At 44.2% G+C, this 22,658-nt stretch overlaps 1 protein-coding gene across 1 annotated transcript in view; it reads left to right on the top strand.

Annotated features, from left to right (window-relative positions):
- Nucleotides 1-22,658, top strand: part of LAMA3 (laminin subunit alpha 3) — a 149,107-nt gene that overhangs the window by 82,077 nt on the left and 44,372 nt on the right. Inside the window, exons 25-35 of the mRNA XM_075532900.1 lie at nt 1,003-1,109; nt 7,675-7,725; nt 8,220-8,371; nt 9,238-9,348; nt 9,464-9,575; nt 9,813-9,980; nt 10,913-11,109; nt 13,094-13,210; nt 13,867-14,021; nt 14,353-14,494; nt 19,815-19,917. Coding sequence (XP_075389015.1) covers nt 1,003-1,109; nt 7,675-7,725; nt 8,220-8,371; nt 9,238-9,348; nt 9,464-9,575; nt 9,813-9,980; nt 10,913-11,109; nt 13,094-13,210; nt 13,867-14,021; nt 14,353-14,494; nt 19,815-19,917 — 1,415 coding nt within the window. The remainder of the gene's footprint in view (nt 1-1,002; nt 1,110-7,674; nt 7,726-8,219; nt 8,372-9,237; nt 9,349-9,463; nt 9,576-9,812; nt 9,981-10,912; nt 11,110-13,093; nt 13,211-13,866; nt 14,022-14,352; nt 14,495-19,814; nt 19,918-22,658) is intronic.

Below are 22,658 nucleotides of genomic sequence, written 5' to 3'. Positions count from 1 at the left end.
GCTTTCTGAAATGAAACAATTCAAAATGATAGCAAATTATACCCCTACCCTTACCGCCATGGATGTGATTGCAACTAAGAGCAGGGAACTAGGGGCCTGGGGGTGCAGGAGTCCATGTCGGACTGGGGTTGGAACCACCAGCAGCTCTGCAGAAGAAACGCTGGACATTCCACTCCCGACAGCAGTCACAGGCTTGGCCACCCACGGGAGCGCTGAGTCAGCATTGACTCGGTGACAGTGAGTTGAAGAGGTGGTCCGTCTTTCCAGGAGCTCCATCTTTCTCCGTGGAGTGGCTGGTAATGGCCACCACTACATTTCTTATTAGATGTCCACTGCTAACCCTGAGGCACCGCCACGTGCACACAATTATTATTTCATCATGCCGTCTAGTGGTCACTGCCATCACCTGTTGAATTAAGCAGAAATAATTTCCACTGAATTAATGTGATAGAAAATATTAACAAAAACCTACCTCATGAAAAAAAATTAGAAATTATATGAATCTCACTTTATATCTTTTCCTATGAGGGTAGCTCTCTCAGCTGTGTTTACCCCATGTGGGATCTTTAGGCACACATCTCTTCAACCACCTCTGAATTCCATATTGATCATAGAATTCAACCACCTCTGAATTTCATATTGATCATAAAATTCAATCACCTCTGAATTCCATATTGATCATAAAATTCAGTCACCTCTGAATTTCATATTGGTCAAACCACCACTTGCCCTGTGCCCATTGTCGTCATCTGTCACTCACTTCTGAGAGGATTTGAAGACTCAGTAGCCTTCATGTCAACGAGGAAAGGCACAATTTCTGTCTGCTTTCCACTCTCACCTGTCTAATCCAATGGGCCATATATGCTGCATTGAAGCGCATGCGTCCTGTGAGCCTGTCTACCAGGGCTGCAATATCCCAAATAGGGACCTAGGTGTTGAGAAAACTGGGAAGACTAAATGATGAGATTTTTGTGTGTTTCTCCTCTTCTCCAACATACGTAGGTGTGCACCAGGATATTTCGGGAATCCCCAGAAATTTGGAGGTAGCTGTCAGCCATGCAATTGTAATAGCAATGGCCAGTTGGGCAGCTGTGACCCGCTGACTGGAGGTAAGGTTGACTCACATCTCTGTTCACTTGAATTGATAAGACTGGTATAAAATAGCATGCTAGGAACCCAGGCAAGCCCTTTCTGTGAACAAATGTAGTGTTTACCTTGAATAATGTACTTTAATTGAATAGTTTTGCTTTGTTTTTTAAGTCAATTGCCTTTGTAACTCAATTAATGATAGCCAAAATAACTTCACAACTTACCTATTGATTTTGCTATGATCTCCCTTTGGCCCTATAGGATGACATAGGATAACTGTCCCATCAACATGTGTGTGTGTGTGTGTGTGTTTGTAAAGAAGACAAAGCCTTCCTTTTTTATAGCATAAGAGATATAGCAATATCTGTGGTGTGGATGGTATCATTGGGATGATGTTCACACAACAAGGAAAAGGCGATTTCTAGGAGTTAGAATGAGTTCTATAGAATAATCAGGATAAAAGGGGGAAGGTGCCATCCCTCTTCTTTGGCAGAGATACTAATGTGATCTACTGGGGAGAATATAGTATAACAATATAATAAAACACCTAACTCTTAGAGAAATTCTATCAAACAAAACCTGGATGTGTTGATGCCTCACTTTTTTTTTACAATTTATTGGGGCTCATACAACTCTTATCACAATCCATACATATACATACATCAATTGTATAAAGCACATCCGCACATTCCCTGCCCCAATCATTCTCAAAGCATTTGCTCTCCACTTAAGCCCTTTGCATCAGGTCCTCTTTTTTCCCCCTCCCTCCCCACTCCCCACTTCCTCATGAGCCCTTGATAATTTGTAGATTGTCATTTTGTCATATCTTGCCCTATCCGGAGTCTCCTTCCCCCCACCTTCTCTGCCGTCCATCTCCCAGGGGGGAGGTCACATGTGGATCCTTGTAATCAGTTCCCCCTTTCCAACCCACTCACCCTCCACTCTCTCAGCATCGCTCCTCACTCCCCTGGTCCTGAAGGTATCGTCCACCCTTGATTCCCTGTGCCTCCAGCTCCCATATGCACCAGTGTACAACCTCTGTCCTATCCAGTCCTGAAAGGTAGAATTCGGAACATGGTAGTTGGGGGTAGGAAGCATCCAGGATCTGGGGGAAAGCTGTGTTTTTCATCGGTATTACATCGCACCCTGACTGACCCATCTCCTCTCCTAAACCCCTCTATGAGGGGATCTCCAGTGGCCGACAAATGGGCCTTGGGTCTCCACTCTGCACTTCCCCCTTCATTCACTATGATATATATATATATATATATATATATATATACATATATATACACACATATATATATATTTTTTGCATGATGCAACGCCTCACTTTCAATGAGTCGAACTGCTGACCATGTATATTGCAACCCAATGAATAACCACTACACCACCAGGACTAGATCTCATTAAATGACTATTCCCAAAGGAATATAAAGTAAATTAATACCAGTCTAGAAGGAGGTATCTATTGTGAAGCCACATGCTCCATCTTGTTCAACTTTTTTTTTTAACTTGGACATAAGTATAGAAGACCCAGCCAGCCAGATACCACATGACCTAAAATTGAGAAGGATAGAAAATGCAATACCTGTATGACGCACTAAGGATACAAAACAGCCTCAATGTGTAGAATTTGAGCCAAGTGGAACTGACAAAATTATGTTAGGTGTAAGAGCGCCCTCCTATGGCATGGTCAAGTGCCATCAAGTAGGTTCCAAATCATAGCACTCCTGTGCGTAACACGATGATTCAAAGACACCAATTCTTTGTTGGTCTTACTATTCTTTGTCCAGAGAGGACATACATTTGAAGCGATTGAAAAGACCTTGACTTGGGCCAGGTGAACCTTAGTCCACAAAATGTCACCTTTGCTTTTAGCCCATTCAAGAGGTCTTTTGCTGCAGATTTGCCCAATGCAAGGCTGTAAAAATGGTGTGTTGGGCCATATCTGACTCGCAAGAGAGAAAGGAAATCCAACTCAACATCAGCACCAAACTGACTCCTACGCAGAAGAGGTCAGACCTGCCTCCACCATCTTTCTTCTTTGATCAGTCCTGACCCCAGCCATCCCTCCCACAGCACTTTCTTCTTTTCTGCTGGGCTTGATAATCCATTGGCCACATGGGATTCCCAGGCAATAATCAAGATGATGGCATTTATAACAGGTTACAATTGCTTGATGAGAAATGCTCAGGATACATACAGTTCTTCAGGTTAGGAGCACCTCTTCTCAGCCTATGCTCAGTCACAACTCTTTAGTCCTCTTGTCCTCTACCCGACTCACTCAATGTTACAAAGCTCCTTTTGTGCTGCCAATATATGCTCAAAGGGTACTCCACTCTGCCATAAGCATCAGCCAAAGGCTCTCAGCTCTAGCTTCAGGAGTCAGACATTCTAGCAACCCTAATCAAGTGCCTGGAAGTAACTCACTCCAAAGGAGAGCCTACTGCCTGAAGGCACTCTACTCTATGGGCTGGAAAGCCCGCTGCTCCATCGTATGGCCTTAATGATTTCCTCTCTGCTGCCACCAGTTCTCTGCCACTTCTCCTGTGTCACAGCTCTGTGGCCCGGATCAAATAGGCTCAATGCACAGGAATCTCTGGATCCAAAGGACATGCTCCATTTCTGGTTCTCTTTTCCTTCCTAATAGTGAGATCACCCACTCATGCTTCTGAGATGACTCATTTTAAACCCAGCAAGGTGACAAACTATCCAATCCCTTGTTAGATTTTCATACACCTTATTTGCATCCTCCCTCCCAGTTATTTGTAAGTTAAAAACCCTATGACTAGAAGAGCCACATCAAGTAATTCACCACACCATGATTATATCGTTTGATTTCTTGGCTCCTGCTTCCAAGGGCATTGATTGTGAATCAAAGTGAGATACAATCTTTGACAGTGTCACTATTTTCTCCATTAATCATGATGTTTCTTACTGACTTTGAGGATTTTTGTTTTCTTTATGTTGAGGCATAATCCATAATAAAGGCTTTCAACTTTGATATTCTTTAGTAAATGCTTCAAGTCTTCTTTGCTTTCAGCAAGCAAGGCTATGTCATATACATTTCTCAGGTTGTTAATGAGTCTCCCTCCAAACACTGACGCTGTGTTCTTACTCACGTGGTCCAGATTCCTGGCTTATTTGCTCAGCAGACAGGTTGCATAAGTGGTGAAAGAATATGACCCTGAGACATAGCTTTCCTGAATTTAAACCACATAGTAATTCCTTGTTCAAACAATTCCTTGTTCTAATGACTGCAATTTTGAGCAGAAAAACCATCAACCCTTAGGTCATAAATGAGATGTGGCATAGTGGCGGGTCCTGTTAAAAACTGTAAAGTTTGGATCAGTAATAAGTTCAATAAGTCTAGAAAGCGTGGAGTTGGCCATGGATGCTCATGCTGGTCTTGCTAAGTTCTAATGGCTCAAACCAGGAGCTCTGCCACTCCGTGCCATACTATTCACATAAGTCCTTCTGTTTAAGAAGAAACTTGACAAGTTCGATTTCCTTCAGTCCCCCTGGTGGTGTAGTGATTACTTGTTGGGCTGTGATCCACGTGGTCAGCAGTTCGAAACCACCAGCAGCTCCGAGGGAGAAAGACCAGGCTTTCTACTCATGTAAATAGTGACAGTCTCAGACATGCACAGGGGACTGCTGAGTCAGCACTGACTCCATGGCGGTGAGAGATTTTCTGCAGAAAGAGGGTAAAACTATGAAGGGATTTGCAGTCAGTTTACACGAGGGAAGGCTGAGGGCAGTGAAAAAGAATACGTGGGAAAGACATACTTGAAAGGCTGCTGTGTGGGAGCAGGGTTAGTCTTGTGTGAGGGAGCATCAAGGAGAGCACTTGGAGTGCCGAGCGGAAGCTAGAGAGTGATCCGCTTTAACTCCTTCTCAGGAGGGTGATCTGCTTTAACCCCTTCTCAGGAGGGTGAACTGCTTTAACTCCTTCTCAGGAGGGTGATCCGCTTTAACTCCTTCTCAGGAGGGGCTTCCAAACAGCTTCAGCTGTGTAGAGATGAAGAAGGATCTTTAAAAAGAAGGGAGTTCTCTTGTCAGTGGAAGAATTGCAGGAAGTTCTTCAGCATCCCACTCAGCCTATTCATGAGACCTGTGCTTCTTCAGCCCTGTGTCTCCCATCCGTCAACAACAACAATCAGCCACCTGAGAGGGGGTGGTGACTAGTTGTTCCAAAAGTGTAAGAAAATGTTCTCAGATGGAAGTTGTTCATTTTTCATTAATAATGTGCAGATTCCTTGGTTTTTGTGACTCAGAGAGATTGTGAAAATTACACTGATCAGCCTGTTATCCACTCAAGCCGATCCCCACATCAGCTTTTCCAGGGGTTATGGGAGATAGTGCAGAAGTACGGCCATGTGGCTTGGTCACAAGACATGAACGTTCTACTTGAGTAAATGAGAGTCACATGGCTCCTTGGAGAGCTACCCCTCGGGATCCAAGGGGGATCGCTTCCAGGACCCTCAAAGATCCCCAAAGATGCTGAAGCTGAAGTGCCTTATATAAAACGATGTAGTATTTGCACATAACATATACACGTCTTCCCATATGCTTCTTATCGTCTTTACCAAAAAGCAAACTCTACCATCCAGTCACTTCTGGCTCTTAGGGACCCTACAGGGCAGATAGAACTGCCCCGTGGGTTTCTGAGGCTGTAGAGCTTCACAGAAGCAGAAAACCTCATCCTTCTGACAGAGCAGCTGGTGGGTACAAGGTACTGATCTTGTAGTTAGTAGCCCCATTCATACCCTAAGATGCCCCAGGGCTCATGCTCATGATACTCAACACAAAGTCACTTCCCTGTTGATGGCACTTCACACATCCTCCTGGTCGTTGAGGGATTGCTCTGGCCACATAATTGTTTCCCCAACCCTGATTATTTTTGATGTGCAGATGTGAAACCCATGGATGCAAAGGGTCAACTGTATGTGTAAGAATGAGTACCCAAATGTGCTTGACACAATTGATGGATGGATGGATGGATGGATGGATGGATGGATGGATGGATGGATGGATGAATTGTGATAAGAGTTGTACGAGCCCCCAATAAATTATTTCTAAAAAAAAAAAAGAATGAGTACAAGATAAGAAAGAATGTAAGGAACCTATGATTATACATACTAAATTAAAATCTATATGAAGGAAACTGGTTTTCTTAGAGTGGTAGGATCAAGGGTAATATCTTTATCATATTTTTCAGACTTTCCCCAATTTTTTATAAGCAACTTATTATATTTTTGCAATGAAATGTAGGTGTGGCTGAAAATATATGTCTATGCACAAAAATTGGGAATAATACTTGCTGTGAAAAGAACAAAAATGCAAGCCTCCCTAGGTACGTCCAGGGAGCGTTGCTGGATGATGTGACATTCTGGTTCAGAGGAAAGTGCAAGGGAACGCCAGTTGAAACAAAGGAAGGACATGGGGAAAGTGTAGAGGCGAGGGAGAGTCCAGACTGTCCACTCATGACCAGTGGGCTTTCCCAACTGTAGCTGAGCACCTCCACATCCCGCTTAGACACCTATGTGAGGCAGTGGTCATCTGCTTTCACTCACTAACATAATGCACCTATCTCAGCACCACATCAGTTCTGCTGATTTGTAACATGTCTGCCTCCACCACACACCAGGGAGTTTAGTCTTGAGAGCTTAGTGTCTTCTGGACCTGGCACCGCATAGCCCAGGTACACAGTGGATGCTCCAAGGTGCTCAAGAAGGTTTGCTGAATATTCTGGACTGCTACTAGAAGCGACCTGGACAGTTGTATGGGAGCATAGCAAGAGAATTCAAACGCTTTAAAGCGACTAGACCTGTTGCTGCTGAGTCTGATCTGGTTCATAGAGATCCTACAGGACAGAGTCATAGTCTCCCCAGAGGATTTCCAAGTCTGTCGCCTTTATGAAAGCAGACTGCCACGTCTTTCTTCCAGAGGGCAGCTGGTGAGCTTGAACTGTCATTCTCTGGGGGAAGCAGCCAAGCATTGAACCATGTAGCACACCAGGGCTCTCGCAGTAATTATTAGTTTAATTAGCTGTGAAAGGTATCTGGAAGACACTGCTGAGTTCTAGAAAAACCAAACCAAACTCACTGTCATGGAACTGGCGCTGACTCATAGCGACCTTGTAGGATAGAGAACTGTTTCCCAGAGGAAAAAGCTCCATCTCTCTCTCTTGAGTAGCTGCTGGTGGTTTCAAACTGCTGACCTTGCAGTCAGTGGCCCAGTTAGTAACCACTACCTCATCAGGGTTCCTCCACTGAGTTCAGAGGGAAAATGTAAATAGCCAGGAAGATGACCTTATAGAGCAACCACCTTTCTAGAGAGAAAAAAGGGAGGGCATAAGAAAGCAGACTTACCAGCAGGGGTTCACAAAAGACATTTCTGCAGCAAGCCTGCTGGGAGGTGAGACAGGCCACTGAACAATGGCTCTGGGGAGGGAGAGAAGAGAAGAGCCCGGGATGCTGGAGAGGTCACTGTCCAAGATTTCCCCAGACTAGCTCTTCTGAAACCACATAAAGAATCAGCTTAATAACCACACCCTCTTGGATTATTTCCCAATTTTAGACTGTGTCAACCCAGAACCCAAAGATGGTGGCCCTGCAGAGGAATGTGATGGTGAGAAAAGAAAGCCCTCCCTCCCTCCCCCCTTCGCAAGTGTGTGTTTTCATTTAAGATCTGTGAGCCCTGTGATAAGACGTGTGCTTCCCCGGGCGGGGGAAGCCACGGGGGCAGCAAATAGGAGGAAATGTGTTTACGGATCAAGTGTGGCTCCGATGGAGTCCACTGTAGCTAGCTAGACCCACTTCACCGGGTTATCGGGAAAATACTTGCAAAAGTAGTATCACGATGCCTGCCAATTAACAAGCCCTGGGTAAAGTAATTTATTATTATCATTTCCCCATGTACAACATGAGCAATGAGTTGCACAGACTCACCATTTGTTATAAATGTCCAGGGATCCCCCCCTGCTCAGTCTTTGGGGCTGTGACATTCCTTTTGCCTCGGAGAATCTTTGTTCCTCTCCGTTGGGCGGCCCGGCCCTCGTGCCATCTTTGCATGCCTGTGACTCCAGCCCCCAGCACAGCTGCCTTTGATTGTGGTCCTTACAGATTGTGGCAGCTGCGTGGTGACGCTCCTGAACGACCTGGCCACCATGCACGATGAACTGCGCCTGGTCAAGTCTCAGCTGCAGAGCCTGAGTGCCAGCGCGGGGGCTGTGGAGCAGATGAGGCAGCTGGAGACCCAGACCAAGGACCTGAGGGTAAATGCCCGGTGGGCCCCGCCTGTTCCCTGAGGCTACATGAACGTGGGTTCCTCAAACACAAAAGGGGGAGAGATTGGGCTTCTCGCCATCTCTTGATCGTAGAAGAGATTTGGTTTTGCTGGTAGAAAGTATTACCTACGCTAACTTCTCAGGCTCAGTGAGCATCTTTTCATCCTGCTCGCGTCCTGTCGCTGAGCTAACTGCCTCGTCGAACCTTCCGCTCATCATCTTGACAGACTGAAACCAAGCCCAGTCTCGCTGCCAGCAAGTCCATGCCGACTCGTGGCGATCCTACAGAATGGGGTTTTCATTTTCGTTTTATTTTCTCATTTTTCACGATAAAAGCTTATTTATTCAAAACCTCTATGATTTTTTTTAATGTGAGCATTTAAATGTTATAAAATGTGCCCCTGGGCACTGCGTTCGCTGTGCGCCATGCATTTTAAAAGACTTGTTTATATTTTTATTCCATTCAAAATATTTTCTTATTTCTTTTGGGACAAATCTTTGACCCATGAGTCATTTTGAAGTGTGTTGTTTAATTTCCAAGCTGGGATTTCCCAAATATACTTTAGGTATGTAGCATCATCTCCACTTCTGTAAGATCGAGTCAGTATACTGTCTCTTGTCTCATCACTTAAAAGGTTTTTTGCTGCTTCCTTGTGTCCCCCTAGCACCAGTTACAACGGAGAGTAAATTCTTCATGTAGCAGGTTTCCAAGAGCCCCCATTGTGTTTGTTTTCCTGTAGAACCAGCGCCGGTCTTGCTAAGTGGATCTTGTCATCATGGCCAGGTCTGATAGTATTGTTGGGACTTTTAATGTCTGCTCTAAAGTGAGATTAACTTGACCTGTTATTTTACAGAATCTGTTGCTCAACTACCGTTCTGCCATCTCGAATCACGGCTCCAAAATGGATGGCCTGGAAAAAGAGCTGAGTCAGGTGAATCGTGACCTTACGGCGCTGCAAGGAAAGGTACTAAAACGTTAGGTCCATTTCCTTTACAATCTCTTAAAACTTCAAAACACTTCATATTCCCCCCACCCCAGATAAATTTAATTGGTTGCCAATCGTTTTATTTTTCATACAGGTTCAAGTGAATTCTAGAAAAGCACAAACATTCTATAGCAATGTTTATCAGACCATGCAAGATGCAAAAGAGCTGGACACAAAGGTTAAAAACATCATCAGGAATGTACACAGTAAGATGAACGTCCCAGGCCAATGAAATCATTGTTTTCATGACATAGCCCTTCTTGTACACTGAACAACTTCCTTGGTAACATTATGAGAACAATCTTGTTTTGATACTAAAAGCTAATATGAACCCTACATAAAAGCCTCTAGCTTTTCTTTCTCTTCTTCTTTTTTTTTCTTTCTTTCTGTAGGTGTCTGGAGCCCAGAATTCCCAGTTTAATAAGCTATTCAATGTTTTCCAGTTCTCTTAAAGCAGATATCTGGGACAGGTGGACAGGGAAGCAACCTACCTTCAGGAGACGTTTCCAGACAGTTGGCGGAAGCAGAGCGCATGATGAGGGAAATGCGGGCCCGAAACTTTGCCACGCAGCTGAGCGAATACGAAACTGAAAAGAGGGAGGCTCAACTCTGTAAGAAATTTTCCTGTGCCTCACTTCTATTTAGTTCCTGATTTGCTTAAAATACTCATATAATATGCGAAATAGAACCCACAGTTATAGGTAGAAGACCTCAACATTTTTGGAGTATCACAGTAACATGTTGTGGTCTGCTGGAGACTAAGAGATCTTTGTTTCCAAAAGGATGTAGAATTCTCTCTCTCTCTCTCTCTCTCTCTCTCTCTCTCTCTCTCTCTCTCTCCTAAAGGTTAGTTATTGAGACCCCATTTTCTGTTTTGATTGTATTTTCATTTGTTTCCATTTTTAAAGTACTATCTAACTTAATCATATCAAAAATAGTCTTAGTGCTACTAATACAAAACAGGGTGGACAGACCAGATATTAGCTAGTAATATTGAGTGATTTTGACTTGGAAACTGCCACATTAGTCCAAAACTAAGAGAAATATGAGTTTGGTACTAGTTGTTGCTTTCCAAATATTGGTATTTATTTTCTAGTACAATGCTGTCACGGAGTAAGATACATCTAGGACCAGTTCTCTGTCTGCATTTGTATTATTTAGATTTAATATCAGCCTTGGCTTTTCATTCTAAAGAGAATTCGTGGTGGAAGGGGCACGGCGTTGTTTTATGCTCTGGCATAAAAGTCCCCAGCCTGACCAGTCATGTAACCTTGACGAGCCCCCTCATCTCTCTGGACTCCATGTCCCCGTGCGCCACAAGGAGGGCAGTTCCTGCTGTCCTGGTGACTGGAGTGCTCAGCCAGGCAGCGTGTACAGCACACGGACTGGGGCCGTGGAGATGCTCTCTTTCCATGCGTTCCCTCACAGGCTCGAGGGTCTAGAGGACTTTCGCAGACCCTGCACTCTCCCTCTGCAGTAAGTCGATAAGTTAGCTTCAGTATCATCACCTCGCAAGGGGAAAACATAGACCCATGTGTTGCAGTGCTGACTCGGATCAGGAACTGGCTGGGAAATCACCAGGTGGAGAACAACGGGCTGGTTAGCAGTATCCGGAATTCTCTAACCGAATATGAAGGCAAACTCAGCAGCCTCCAAGGAGCATTGCAGGAAGCAGCTGCCCAAGCAAAGCAGGCTACTGGCCTCAACCAGGACAATGAGAGGGCTTTGGAAACCATCAAGGTGAGTTCACACAGGCAGTCTACCTGCTTTCATTCCAGATGAGAGTGGGGGAAACAAGGAGCCTTATCTTGACTAGCTAGCATCCTCAGGGCCCTGACCAGATAACAGCCTGATTGTTGCTGTTATCTGGTACCGAGCAAGGCCCAACTCCTGGTTACTGAGGTACACCAGAGGAAAGGTAACTAGTCCCGCGCTGTCCTCACGACCAATTGTGTATTGTTGTGGTCTGCAGATTTTCACTGGTTGCATTTTGGATGTAGGGAGGGCTCTAGATTGTTTCGACTACTAGTCCATCTTAGTCTGGAAGCTCCACTGAAACCTGTTCGGTATCCTAGCAACACTCGAGCCTCCTCTTACACATGGATGGTTGGACCACTTCAAAGTCCTATGCTTGTAATCATATCATGTGTTATAATGTAATCATAGACAGCTTTTGTAAACCACACAGCCCCCTACGTGTGCTGTGCATGTTGTGTGTGTATCCAATATTTACACAGGTGCATTCTTTTTGAAAACACATAGTACAACAGGAATGAAGCAATAAATGGAAAACCAAAGTTGTTTCTATTTCTCAGCTACCAGAAAAAGAAATTCCAGATTCAAACCACAGACAAAATTGCTTCACCCTTACCCCTGGCTGAAAGAGGCTGAGAGGAATAATATAGCCAACTAGCTGTGAAATTGAACTAATTGTAATTAACTAAAAGTGCTTGTTGTGTGTTTTAAATGACAAGTTATGTGTAAACATTATTACCATAATCACTAGCTAAGTTGTTTTAAGCCATTACCTGCTTTACAGGAAATAAATTAAAATACAGGCTGCCTATAGGGGCTTCTAGGACAGAATTTAGGGCTGAGGTTCTCTAGCCTATGTCCTCGGTGGTGAACACCATACGCTGTAACCACAGAAAGTGTGAGGGAGCGACACAGATGGTTAGGGGCTTGGCTGGTGGTTAGAGCCCACACCATGCTTCCAGGGGAGAAGGACCGGGTGGTCTGCTCCTGCAGGTGTTTCCCCCATTGGGCCCTTTGACTCTGTCACCCAGGGTCCCCGTGAGTAAGAATCAACTCAACAGCACCTAAAACAATCCCAACCAAAAGTGACCACAGTGCCAAAGTAGATAACATAGGAATAACCCCCCAAAAGAAGTACTGGGTCAAACAAAATCAAGGTCTTAGCACAGCGGTTCTCAACCTGTGGGTTTAGGGGTCTTTAGGGGTCATTTGACCTCTTTAGGGGTCAAATGACCCTTTCACAGGGGCCACCAGATTCATAACAGTAGCAAAATGACAGTGATGAAGTAGCGACGACAATAATGTTATGGTGGGGGGGGGGGGTCACCACAACACGAGGGACTGTGTTAAAGGGTGACGGCATGAGGAAGGTTGAGAACCACTGTCTTAGCAGATGCCTGCATGTTTGGCTCCCAAAGCCCCCTTAAATTGTGATACCTGGGTAAGACTTCTACAGGTCACTGGGTATACCCTGGAAAGGGAACAGGGCCCAATTTTAGGAGTCTCTGAACCTTCTAGCCTAGCATGCCCCCTTAAATTGTGTGCCCCCTCTCATGAAAGTTTCTGCTCGATCACCATTCGGAGTGACGTTGCAGAGAGTGCTAGTTTACTTGGTAGACGTGGTTGGTGCTGGCTTACTTAGTCCAACTTCCTCATTCTGTTACACAAACTAAAGCTAGAAATATGTCCGTCTGCTTGACTGAGGGGACCCTGCATGTAGAAACCTCCTCCCACTGTCATGGTTGTCATTTTGCTGGCATAGAGTTTCAGTCCACCGTGGTTGGCACCCCTCCACTGCAAAGACATGGGTTCCCGACACTTTGTGGGGTTCTGAGTGCTCTGTAAGTCAACACACTCAGGAAAACAGCCTGGTTCTGAAATGCCTTGTGTGCTGTTGGTCGCTGACTGTGTCTCTGTCTCCTGATAATATATCACGCCGCCAAGTACCTACGGTTTGTGTTCTCCCCAGAGACAAGTTGAAGAAATGAATTCCCTCCAGAGCAATTTTATGAAGTATCTCACCACTGCAGACGCAGCCTTGCTGCACACCAGGAGCCTGCTGCAGCTGATGGGGAAAAGCCAGGAGGTAGGGGAGGCACTCGTTCCCTGCAAACTCTCAAGGCACTTACCTCCTATTGCAATGAAACGATGAGACGGGCCTGAAAAGTACTTATCTCCTAAGTGGAAATAAAGAGGCTAATCATTATTCCCCCCATATCAGGGGCGTAAATGAGATCGTTTCTCGATGGCTAGCTGTCTTCTCTAATTTGTCTGCAATAAGTAAGTTCTGCTTTGATGATAGCGAAACATACGCTGCTATTTTTAAGAGATCAGGAATATTTTCACTAATGGAAAGTATAAATAGGACCGATGAAAGAGTTACAGAATTTCTTAGCAGCTCAATGGGCATTTTGAAAATCTCATTATTTCTAAATCAGAAAAAGAAGCTCTTCGGTTTAGGGCAATGTGTCTCTCATAACAATAGTGCGTGTCTGCAAATGTGATCAATGAGGTCACCGACTGCCATCGAGAAAGTGTTGAAAATGTCTGAGACATGAGGGAATATTTTCAATGCCACCATCAGAAGCAACCAAGGATTGATTGGTTTAGCAAATGGGTTTAGAAAACGTAATTTCTCGTGGCTGTCTCTTGGGACTGCGTCATCGATGACAGAGCTCAAGACTATGGTATACATGGCCTTTGCTCAAATTTGCACTGTCTTGGTTTATTCGGAAAAAATAGGACTATGAAAAGTTAGCGGCCACCTTAAATGGAGCAAGACAAGAACTAAGTGACAAAGTGACAGAGCTTTCCAAATCCGCTGGCAAAGAGTCCCTGGTGGTGGAGGCAGAGAAGCATGCGCAGTCTTTGCAGAAGCTGGCGAAGCAGCTGGAAGAGTGAGTAGATGGTCACGGTGAACGTGCTGCCTGCGGCCACCTGGTCCTGAACCTCGCATGAATGCTTCCCCTTTGCTAGCCGGGCCTCCAGAACAGCGGGGAGGGATGCAGGGTTCCGGCTAAGCCCAGCTGTTGGAACCAGGGGCAGGTCAGAATGTGACCAGCCGCCAACAAGCTCGTTCAGAGTGGTGTCTATTGGGGTTGGGAGAGCGATTAAGTCCACTATTATTAAGGTCCTGATTGGCCAGGAGAATGAGAAGTCTCAGGGAGCCTGGGCTCCAGGGAGGGGAGGGCCGGGCCGCCAGAAGACTCAACCCATTCTGTCTTCCAGGATCAAGAGAAACGCCAGTGGGGATGAGCTGGTACGCCGTGCAGTGGATGCTGCTACTGCCTATGAGAACATCCTCAACGCTATCAAAGCAGCTGAGGAGGCAGCCAACAGGGCCATGGGCGCATCTGAGACTGCTCTCCAGGTGGGCACCTGCATTCTGGAAGACGGCACATTTTCTTACATTCTTTCAGTGTGCTCTATTGTTCTTGCTGTTGGCATTAAGTCTGTTCTGACTCGTAGAGACCCTGCGTACAACCAGGCAAAACCCTGCCTCATCCTGCACCATCCTTACAATTGTTCTGATGCCTGAGCCCATTCTGGGAGTCGCTGTATCCATCAATCCATCTAGTGGTGGCTCTTCCTCTTTTCTACTTTCCCTTCATCAAGCATGATGTCCTTTTCCAGGGACTGGTCTCTCCTAGCAACATGTCCCAAAGTATGTGAAGTGACATTTTGCCTTCCTTGTCTCTAAGAAGCACGCTGGCCTACCTGTTCCCAAGACAGATTGGTTGTCCTTTTAGCAGTTCATGATACTTTCAATACACAAAACATGGCTCAGATGCACTGATTCTTCTTCGGTCCTCTTTATTCAGTATCCAACTTTCACATGCATATGAGGTAACTGACAATACCGTGGATTTGATTCAGGTACACCATAGTCCTCAAAGTAACATTTTTGCTTTTCAAGACTTTAGACAGGGCTTGGTCAGCAGATTTACCTGCTGCACGATGTCTTGATCTCCTGACTGCTGCTTCCATGAGCGTTGATTGTGGACCAAAGAAAGACAAAACCCTTGACAACTCAACCCATTCTCTGTTCATCATTATGTTACTGATGGGTCCAAGTGTGAGGATTTGGGTCTTCACATTGAGTTTGATCCCCACTGAAGGCTACAAACCTTGATCTTCAATGTCCTTTTTGACAATGGATGCAACACCATTCATTCATTGTGTCTCCCCGGCACAGTAGCTCATACGATTTCCTGATTCAAAACACCAATGCATTCCATTTAATGGTTGGAGACTTTCCATTTCCCTTCCAATTTTTCATACTTCGCACATCCCAAGTTTTGATGGTCAGCAGATGTTTGCAGCTGTCTCTTGAGTCATGCCCCATCAGCAAATGAAGATCCCACAGGCTCCGCTTTCCTCCATTTACATCACCATGGTTGGCTCCACTCTGAGATAGCAGCTCCTTCTCAGTCACATTTCGAGGGCCCCCCGACCCGAAGGCCATCCTTGGGCACTCTCTCCGATAATGCCCTGCTTCCCTTCTTTAAGCCTTCAGCATCTGACAGTATTTCAAAGCTCTGCACAAGGTTTTCAGTGGCTCCTTCCTCTGAAGTGGGGAGCTGATGAGTCCTTCCCTGACTCTGCTTCATCTGGAAGCTCCCCTGAAACCAGTTCCCTGGAGGGGGGACCCTGCTGGCATTGGCAATAGCAGTGACATCGCTGCCAGCATCCCTGCAACACACAAGCCACCACAGTACAACACACTGACAGACAAAAGTGCATTTTTTAAAAATCACCATTTGTTTGGTGAAATAGACTTGCACCTGCTCTACATAGGGATCATCTCTGCAGTTACCTGACTGATGGATGTCGGCTGCTGGTGGTCCATTCAAGTCCATTTCAACCGATGGTAGATCCCTGTCTGTCAGAGCAGAACTGATACAGAGAGCTTTCCAGGCTGACAATTTTGGGGATGGGTTCAAACTGTCAACTGTTCGACTGGTAGTTGAGGGCTTAATTGTTTATTCACATTTTTTGTTTTTTTAAGAACTACTTTGTGAAACCAGATAGAAATCACACTGATTGTTGGTATTAAGCCAAAATAAATGTATAATCTTTTTGACCAGGTATTCTTTGATACTGTGACCAAGTATCAATATTTACTCACCCCCCCTCCAAATCAAAATTTTAATAAGCTGGTTTGTCAGTGTTTTCCTCCATGTTGCCTTGGACCTGAGTCGCTGGGCATGCCTGTGGAGTGCTTTGGGGTCTTCTGTGTTCCTTATACTATTCCTATATCTGAAAAGAACCGACAAAATATGAACGATCAAGGAATTGGAAAAGCAGACCTTGGGAGATTGAAGAGCTCCTAAATCTAAAAACCCTGAACACAATGAAGCTCTCTCATTGTAATTGTAGGTGATCTTGTACAGTGGCAGAGTGAGGAACTGAGGCAGGAGGCATCGGATTTGAATCATATAACGTGGACTATAGATTAGACAGTGGGCAGATAGAAACAGATGGGACACTGTAGCCCATCATGACCAAGATAGAGTAGATGGTCTCTGTCCCAGAATGCTCTGAAGGTGGAGGGATTGGCAGCTGCTTTGCTCATTTGAACATGGTCCCGGGCAGTGCCTAGACATCAGTGACCTTACACCAGGAAATACTGGAACTTGAAAGCGTATCAAAACATTGTCACATAATTTGTCAGCATTTGTTAGCAGAGATAGAGCCACTTCTGCAGGCTGAATCATCTGCTTAGAGATCTTACTGTATTTTAAAGAACAGTATTCTGCTAACTGGTAGGTGCGGTACCATCAGTTCTGACGCATAGCAAACCGCTACACCACAGCGTGAAACGCCAGTCAGCCCTGCGCCATCCTCATAATTGCTCCTGTGTGGGAGCCCATTGTTGCAGCCACTGGTCACTCGCCTTGTTGAGGTCCTCTCCCTTTTATGCTGCCCGTCTACTGAGCATGAGGTCCTTTGGGACGCTGTCCGAAGCATGATGTTTGGCCACCCTGGCTTCTAAGAACCCTTCTGGCTGTACTTGTTCAAAGACAGACATCTTGGTTCTTTGGGCAGTATTAGTACTGTTTATGTCCTTCGCCAGCACCATGGTTCAAACACATCGAGGATTCTTCGGTCTTCCTTATTCAATATCCAACTTTCACATGCATATGAGGCTGTTGAAAATACCATGGCTTCGGTCAGTCCACCTTAGTCCTCAAGGTACCATCCGTGCTTTTCAACACTTTGGAAGAGGTTGCTTGCTGCAGATTGACCCAATGCGCTGTGTCAGTCGGTCTCTTGACTGTTACTTCCATGAGCATTGGTTGCGTGTCCAAGCAAGATGAAATCCTTGGCAACGTCAATCTTCTCTTCATTTGTCATTATGTTACCTATTGGTCCAGTAGCTGCAATCCTTGACCTTCATTAGCAAGTGCTTCAAATCCTCCTCATCTTCAACAAGCAAGGTTGTGTCATCTGCCAATCATGGTCCTTGCATCCTGATATAATTCTTCATCTAATTCAGCTTCTCTGATTATTTCTCAGCATATAGTGAGAGGATACAACCCTGATGCACACCTTTCTTGATTTTAAATTGTGAAACGTTTCTTTGTTCCCTTTTTACAGCTGTCTCTGATCTACAGACAGGCTCCCCGTGAGCACAATGCAATGTTCTGGAATTCCCATTCTTAGTCCACACAATCGAACGCCTTAGCAAAGTCAGTAAAACAGAAGTAAACATCTTGCTGTGCTTTCAGCCAAGATTGCTCTGACAGCAATGATGTCCCTTATTTCACATTGTCCTCTGAATCTGACTGCTCCCTGTCTATGTACTGCTGCAACCATGGCTAGATGGTCTGCTGCAACATTTTATTTGCATGTGATATTAATGATATTGTTCTAATTTAAACATTCTCTTGGATCATCTTTCTTTGGAATGGGTATAAATATGGATCTCTTCCAGTTAGGTGGCCAGGTAGCTCTCTTCCAAATTTATTGACATATGCAAATGAGTGCTTCCTGAGCGCATTGAAACTTCTGGATCCTGGCTTTGGCTAATGCCTTCGGTATAGCGTGGATGGCTTTGCTCGTAGACTAATGCCTGAAATGGTGGGATGTTGACTGGTTCGTTCTGGCGCAGCGACTCTGTGTATTCCTTCCATCTTCTTTGGACGCTTCCTGCTTTGTTCAATATTTTGCCCATAGAATCCTTCAATATTGTATCTCAAGGCTTGAATTTTTTCTTTAGTTCTTTCAGTTTAAGAAACGCTGAGTGTGTTCTTTCTTTTTTAGTTTTCTAACTAGGAATTTGCATATTTCATGATCATATCTGACTTTGTCTTCTTGAGCTGCCCTTTGAGCTTTCATCATTTCTTCCATTCGCCTTGGCTAGTTTACAATTGAGAGCAAGTGAGACTCTTCTGACATCCACTTTGATGTTTTCTTCCTTGCCTGCCTTTTTAATGACCTTTGGCTTTTTCATGTAGGCTCTTCTCCATGTCATCCTACAGCTCACCAAGTCCTCTGTCATTAGTGTTCAGTGCAGCAAATCTGCCCTTGAGCTGTTCTTGAAATCCAGCTTGGATAGACTCAAGGTCATCCTTTGGTTCTCATGGACATGTTGTCATTTTCTTCACCTAAACTTACATGTGAGCAGTTGATGGTGTGTTCTACAGTTAACCCTTGGTCTCTTTTTGCTACTGATTTTGAGCTTCGCCAGTCTCTGCCCACAGATGTAGTCAGTTTGATCTGTGTATTGCACCTAGAGAAGTCCGGGTGTATAGTTACCTTTTGTGTTGTTGAAAAAGGTATTTGCTATAAACAAGTCATTGGTCTTGCAAACTTCTATCATAAATCTCCAGCTTTGTTTCTATTCCCAAAGTAATATTTTCCAGCTACTGTTCCTTCCTCTTTGTTTCCAACTTTTACCAATCAACCAAAAGTTTCCCACCTTTTTGCCAATCAGCAATATTTATCAAGGCATCTTTATTGCATGTTTAATCAATTTCAAAATGAAGTCTTGGTAAACGTCTTCAATTTCTTCCTCACTAGCTTTAGTTGTTGGTGCATACATTTAAGTAATAGTCATATTGACTAGATTTCCATTTATGCCAATAAATATTATCCTATTGCAGACAGCACTGTATTTCAAGATAGATCTTACATGCCCTTTTGGAGAATGAATGCAAGGCCATTCTTCTTGACTGTATCATTTCTGGCAGAGGAGGTCATGTGGCTGCCTGATTCAATTCATTTCAGCTCACTTGTGCCTGGGATATTGATCTTTTGTTTGTTTGTTTTTAACAGGTTTTTTGGTTCTTAATCCACATATTACACAATCCAACAGTTCACTCATATTGAGAAGAGTTATATAATCATGACCATGATCAATTCTAGAACACTTCCCTTTCTTTTCTCTTCTCCTCCCTCATGGCTAAATTGCTTTTAAAATGTTTTGTGTAATATCACTAGCAGTTCTGGTGCTCCCTCCCCACTCCCACATACATGTTGATCTTTATACATCCATTTCTTGTTCTTGTTTTATTTTTCTTCTTTTTAAAATCATTTTATTGGGGGCTCGTACTCCATTTCATTTTGGATCACTTCCAATTCTCCTAGATTAATTCTTCCAGCTTTTAGGATAGGATGAGAAAATCCTACTCCCGATTCCCTCAGGTATTCCACCTGCTTAAGGCGGATAAACACTTTGCTTTCAGACAGTGATAAAGGGAGATCTTCCTGGAAAAGCCAAGACCCTGAGTTCTGACAGTGATCAACTCTTAAGTGAAGCCAAGATAACACAGAGGAAGCTACAGCAAGGTATGAGGCGAGGGGGGAGAGGGAGGGTCATGGGGCAGTGGGGGGGAGGGGGGAGGACTCAGAGATATGCAAGAGCTTGAAATTGTCCTAGGTAATAAGGGGGCGCTCTAGAAGCAAATTCTCTTTTGGAGTCCCAATATCAAAGTAGCTGGATATAGTCATAATCTATGTTTAATTTTATAAAATTGATATTTCTGGTTAATAGTCTAAATATGCTCCACTCAACATACCCAAACTTAGCTAGCTAGAGTCATATGTATAAACCAGTCTTGAGTATGATAGATCTGTTTTGATGTGACCTTGATGGGAGTATTTTAATTTAATCCACTTGTTATCAAGGCCCTGGAATCCCACACATGCCAGGCATATATACGGTGCTATTTTATTATTTAAGGCCAAGGTCATTAGTTTCAGGTCATTAGAGGAAATACTTCAGATTTTCTTAAGTCCCAAAATCTTAGCAACTTGAAGTACCAAAAATATCGCTATTACTGTGAACCAGGAGAAATGCTTAAGCTGTAATTTTTAAAATAGTTGTATGGTCTTATAATTCATATATCATACACTTCAGTAGTTTGGCCATATCAAAAAAGTTGTACCATCATCACCATTAATTTCAGTAATTTCAATCATCACCAGGAGCATTAATTTTATCTTTAAAAAATTTCATTTATTTTATTTAGCATGTATGATGGGTAAGTCAAAAGCATTACTACTATGACTATAATTTATGCATGTACAAGTTTATTACTACTAAGACTACAATTTATGTGTGCACAAGTTTATTATGAACTCAATGTGTTTAAATGCGTCTCTGTGATCAGTGAAAGACTACAAACAAGTTCTCATTTACTTTAGTTTTGTTAGGATGGCTTCAAAAACAGGCCCAGTCAAAACAGACCCCCTTCCATGGGGATCTGCTGGGCATTTCAGTTCAAGGCAAATAACTCAAGCAACTGTTTTTAGGGGAACCCTAAAGTGGATAATCTCGATAGATTTTCTCAAAGGACCCAGGAAAATCACAGGGGCTTAGTAGGAAGAAAGTTTTAAGAACATGGAAAACTAGATTGGTAGGGGGAAAAAAGGCCAAGAAATTTGTACCAGAGAATTTTCCCCATCACATTGCACCCAACACAAGAGCTACCCAACACGAATATCACTGGAAAACTTTATCTCGTTCGCCCTATAGCCCTGATCTTGCCTTCTCGGACTTCCTTTTGTTCCCTAAATCTGAGAACATGGAAAAGGAACACGGTCTGAGTCACTTGAGGATGCCAACACTGCCATTTGGACGTGGTAGAACTCAAAGATCATAGAATTCGTCAGGGCAGGGCTAGAGAGATGGAGCCCACCCCCCACCCCCACCCCACCGCCAGCTTGCCAGTCCTAGACGGAGACCATGTCCGGAGCCAGTAGCTTTGCATTTTATTAAATAAAAGTTTCTATGCGTTTGTAACAATTCCTTTTTACTTAACCCATCCACATCCACATCAGAAGTAAACTCACTCTTCTCAAGTTGATTCTGACGAAAGCAGCTTTCTAAGACAAGCTGCCCCTTTGGGTTTAAATCTTGACTGGCATGGACAGCCTCATTTTTCTCTTTGAGGGGCACTGGCAGATTTGAACCTCGGTCCTTGTGGTTAGTAGCTCTGTGTGTGGCCTACAATGCCACCAAGGAGACACACACACACACACACACACACAACTATCTTAAAAAGCACTGAGCCCATCTCCTGGTCTGACAAGTCCCTGTAAACACGCTGTCTCTGAAGCAGACTCTCAAGCCAACAGATACTGCGTTTTATTCCTTTTATGGTGATTAGATGCTTGCTATCAGTAAATTTCCTGTTTTAAATTTTGAGAAATTAATGAGATGAAAAATGGAATACGAAAAGAACTCAATCATAAAGCTTTTCTGCTTTGACACCTGCTCTCTCTATGGGATCTGAGTGTAGGGCCGAGGATCTGCACGTTAACTTGGATGAGACCCAGCTGTCTGCTTCTGTAAACAGTGAGTCTCCACAAGCCCCAGCGGTGGCTGTGGCTCAGCATTGGCTCGATGTCAGTGAGAGAGGAGGCTCTGTATGCCAGGTGCTGCTGTTGCATCGGCGCTGACTCATGGTGGGCGACCTCCCGTGTGTCAGAGTAAAACTGTGCCCCATAGAATTTTGGAAGCAGATTGTCAGACCTTTCTTCCAAGGCTAACCATTTACACCACCAGGATGCTAGCTGTGTTGTTTGTTAAACCAGAATTTAAGCCATCATTTAAATCAGAAGCCTTCAGGGTGGACTGAAAGCATCAGAAGCTGTTTCTCATGACCAGAAGGTGGCAGTATTATCAACTAGGAATGCCTGCTCGCTTCTTTTCTTCCATCGAACGTCTTTATATTTGTCAGTTTGGAATACGAGCAGAAACCAACAATATATGTTTACTCAGATGGGGCTTGCTTTTGTACTCTCATTGAAGAGACATCTTTTCTACATTATTTATTGATTTTCTCACTTATTAATTCATGCATGCGTTCATTCACCAAGTATGCATTCATATTAAGCCCTACTAGTGCAAGACGAAGGGCCCTGGTGGCTCCCTGGGTTAATCATTGGCTGCCAACCTCAAGGTCGATCGTTCAAACCCACCAACTGGCCTCTTCACTCTCGAAAGTTGAGGCTTTCTGCTCCTGTAAAGATTTCGTCTGGGAGGCTTTACAGAGCACTTTGACTCTGACCTACAGAGATGCTTT

Source organism: Tenrec ecaudatus, chromosome 15, assembly GCF_050624435.1.
Source record: "Tenrec ecaudatus isolate mTenEca1 chromosome 15, mTenEca1.hap1, whole genome shotgun sequence".
Lineage (NCBI taxonomy): Eukaryota > Metazoa > Chordata > Mammalia > Afrosoricida > Tenrecidae > Tenrec > Tenrec ecaudatus.
This window is presented reverse-complemented; position numbering and strand designations above follow the sequence as displayed.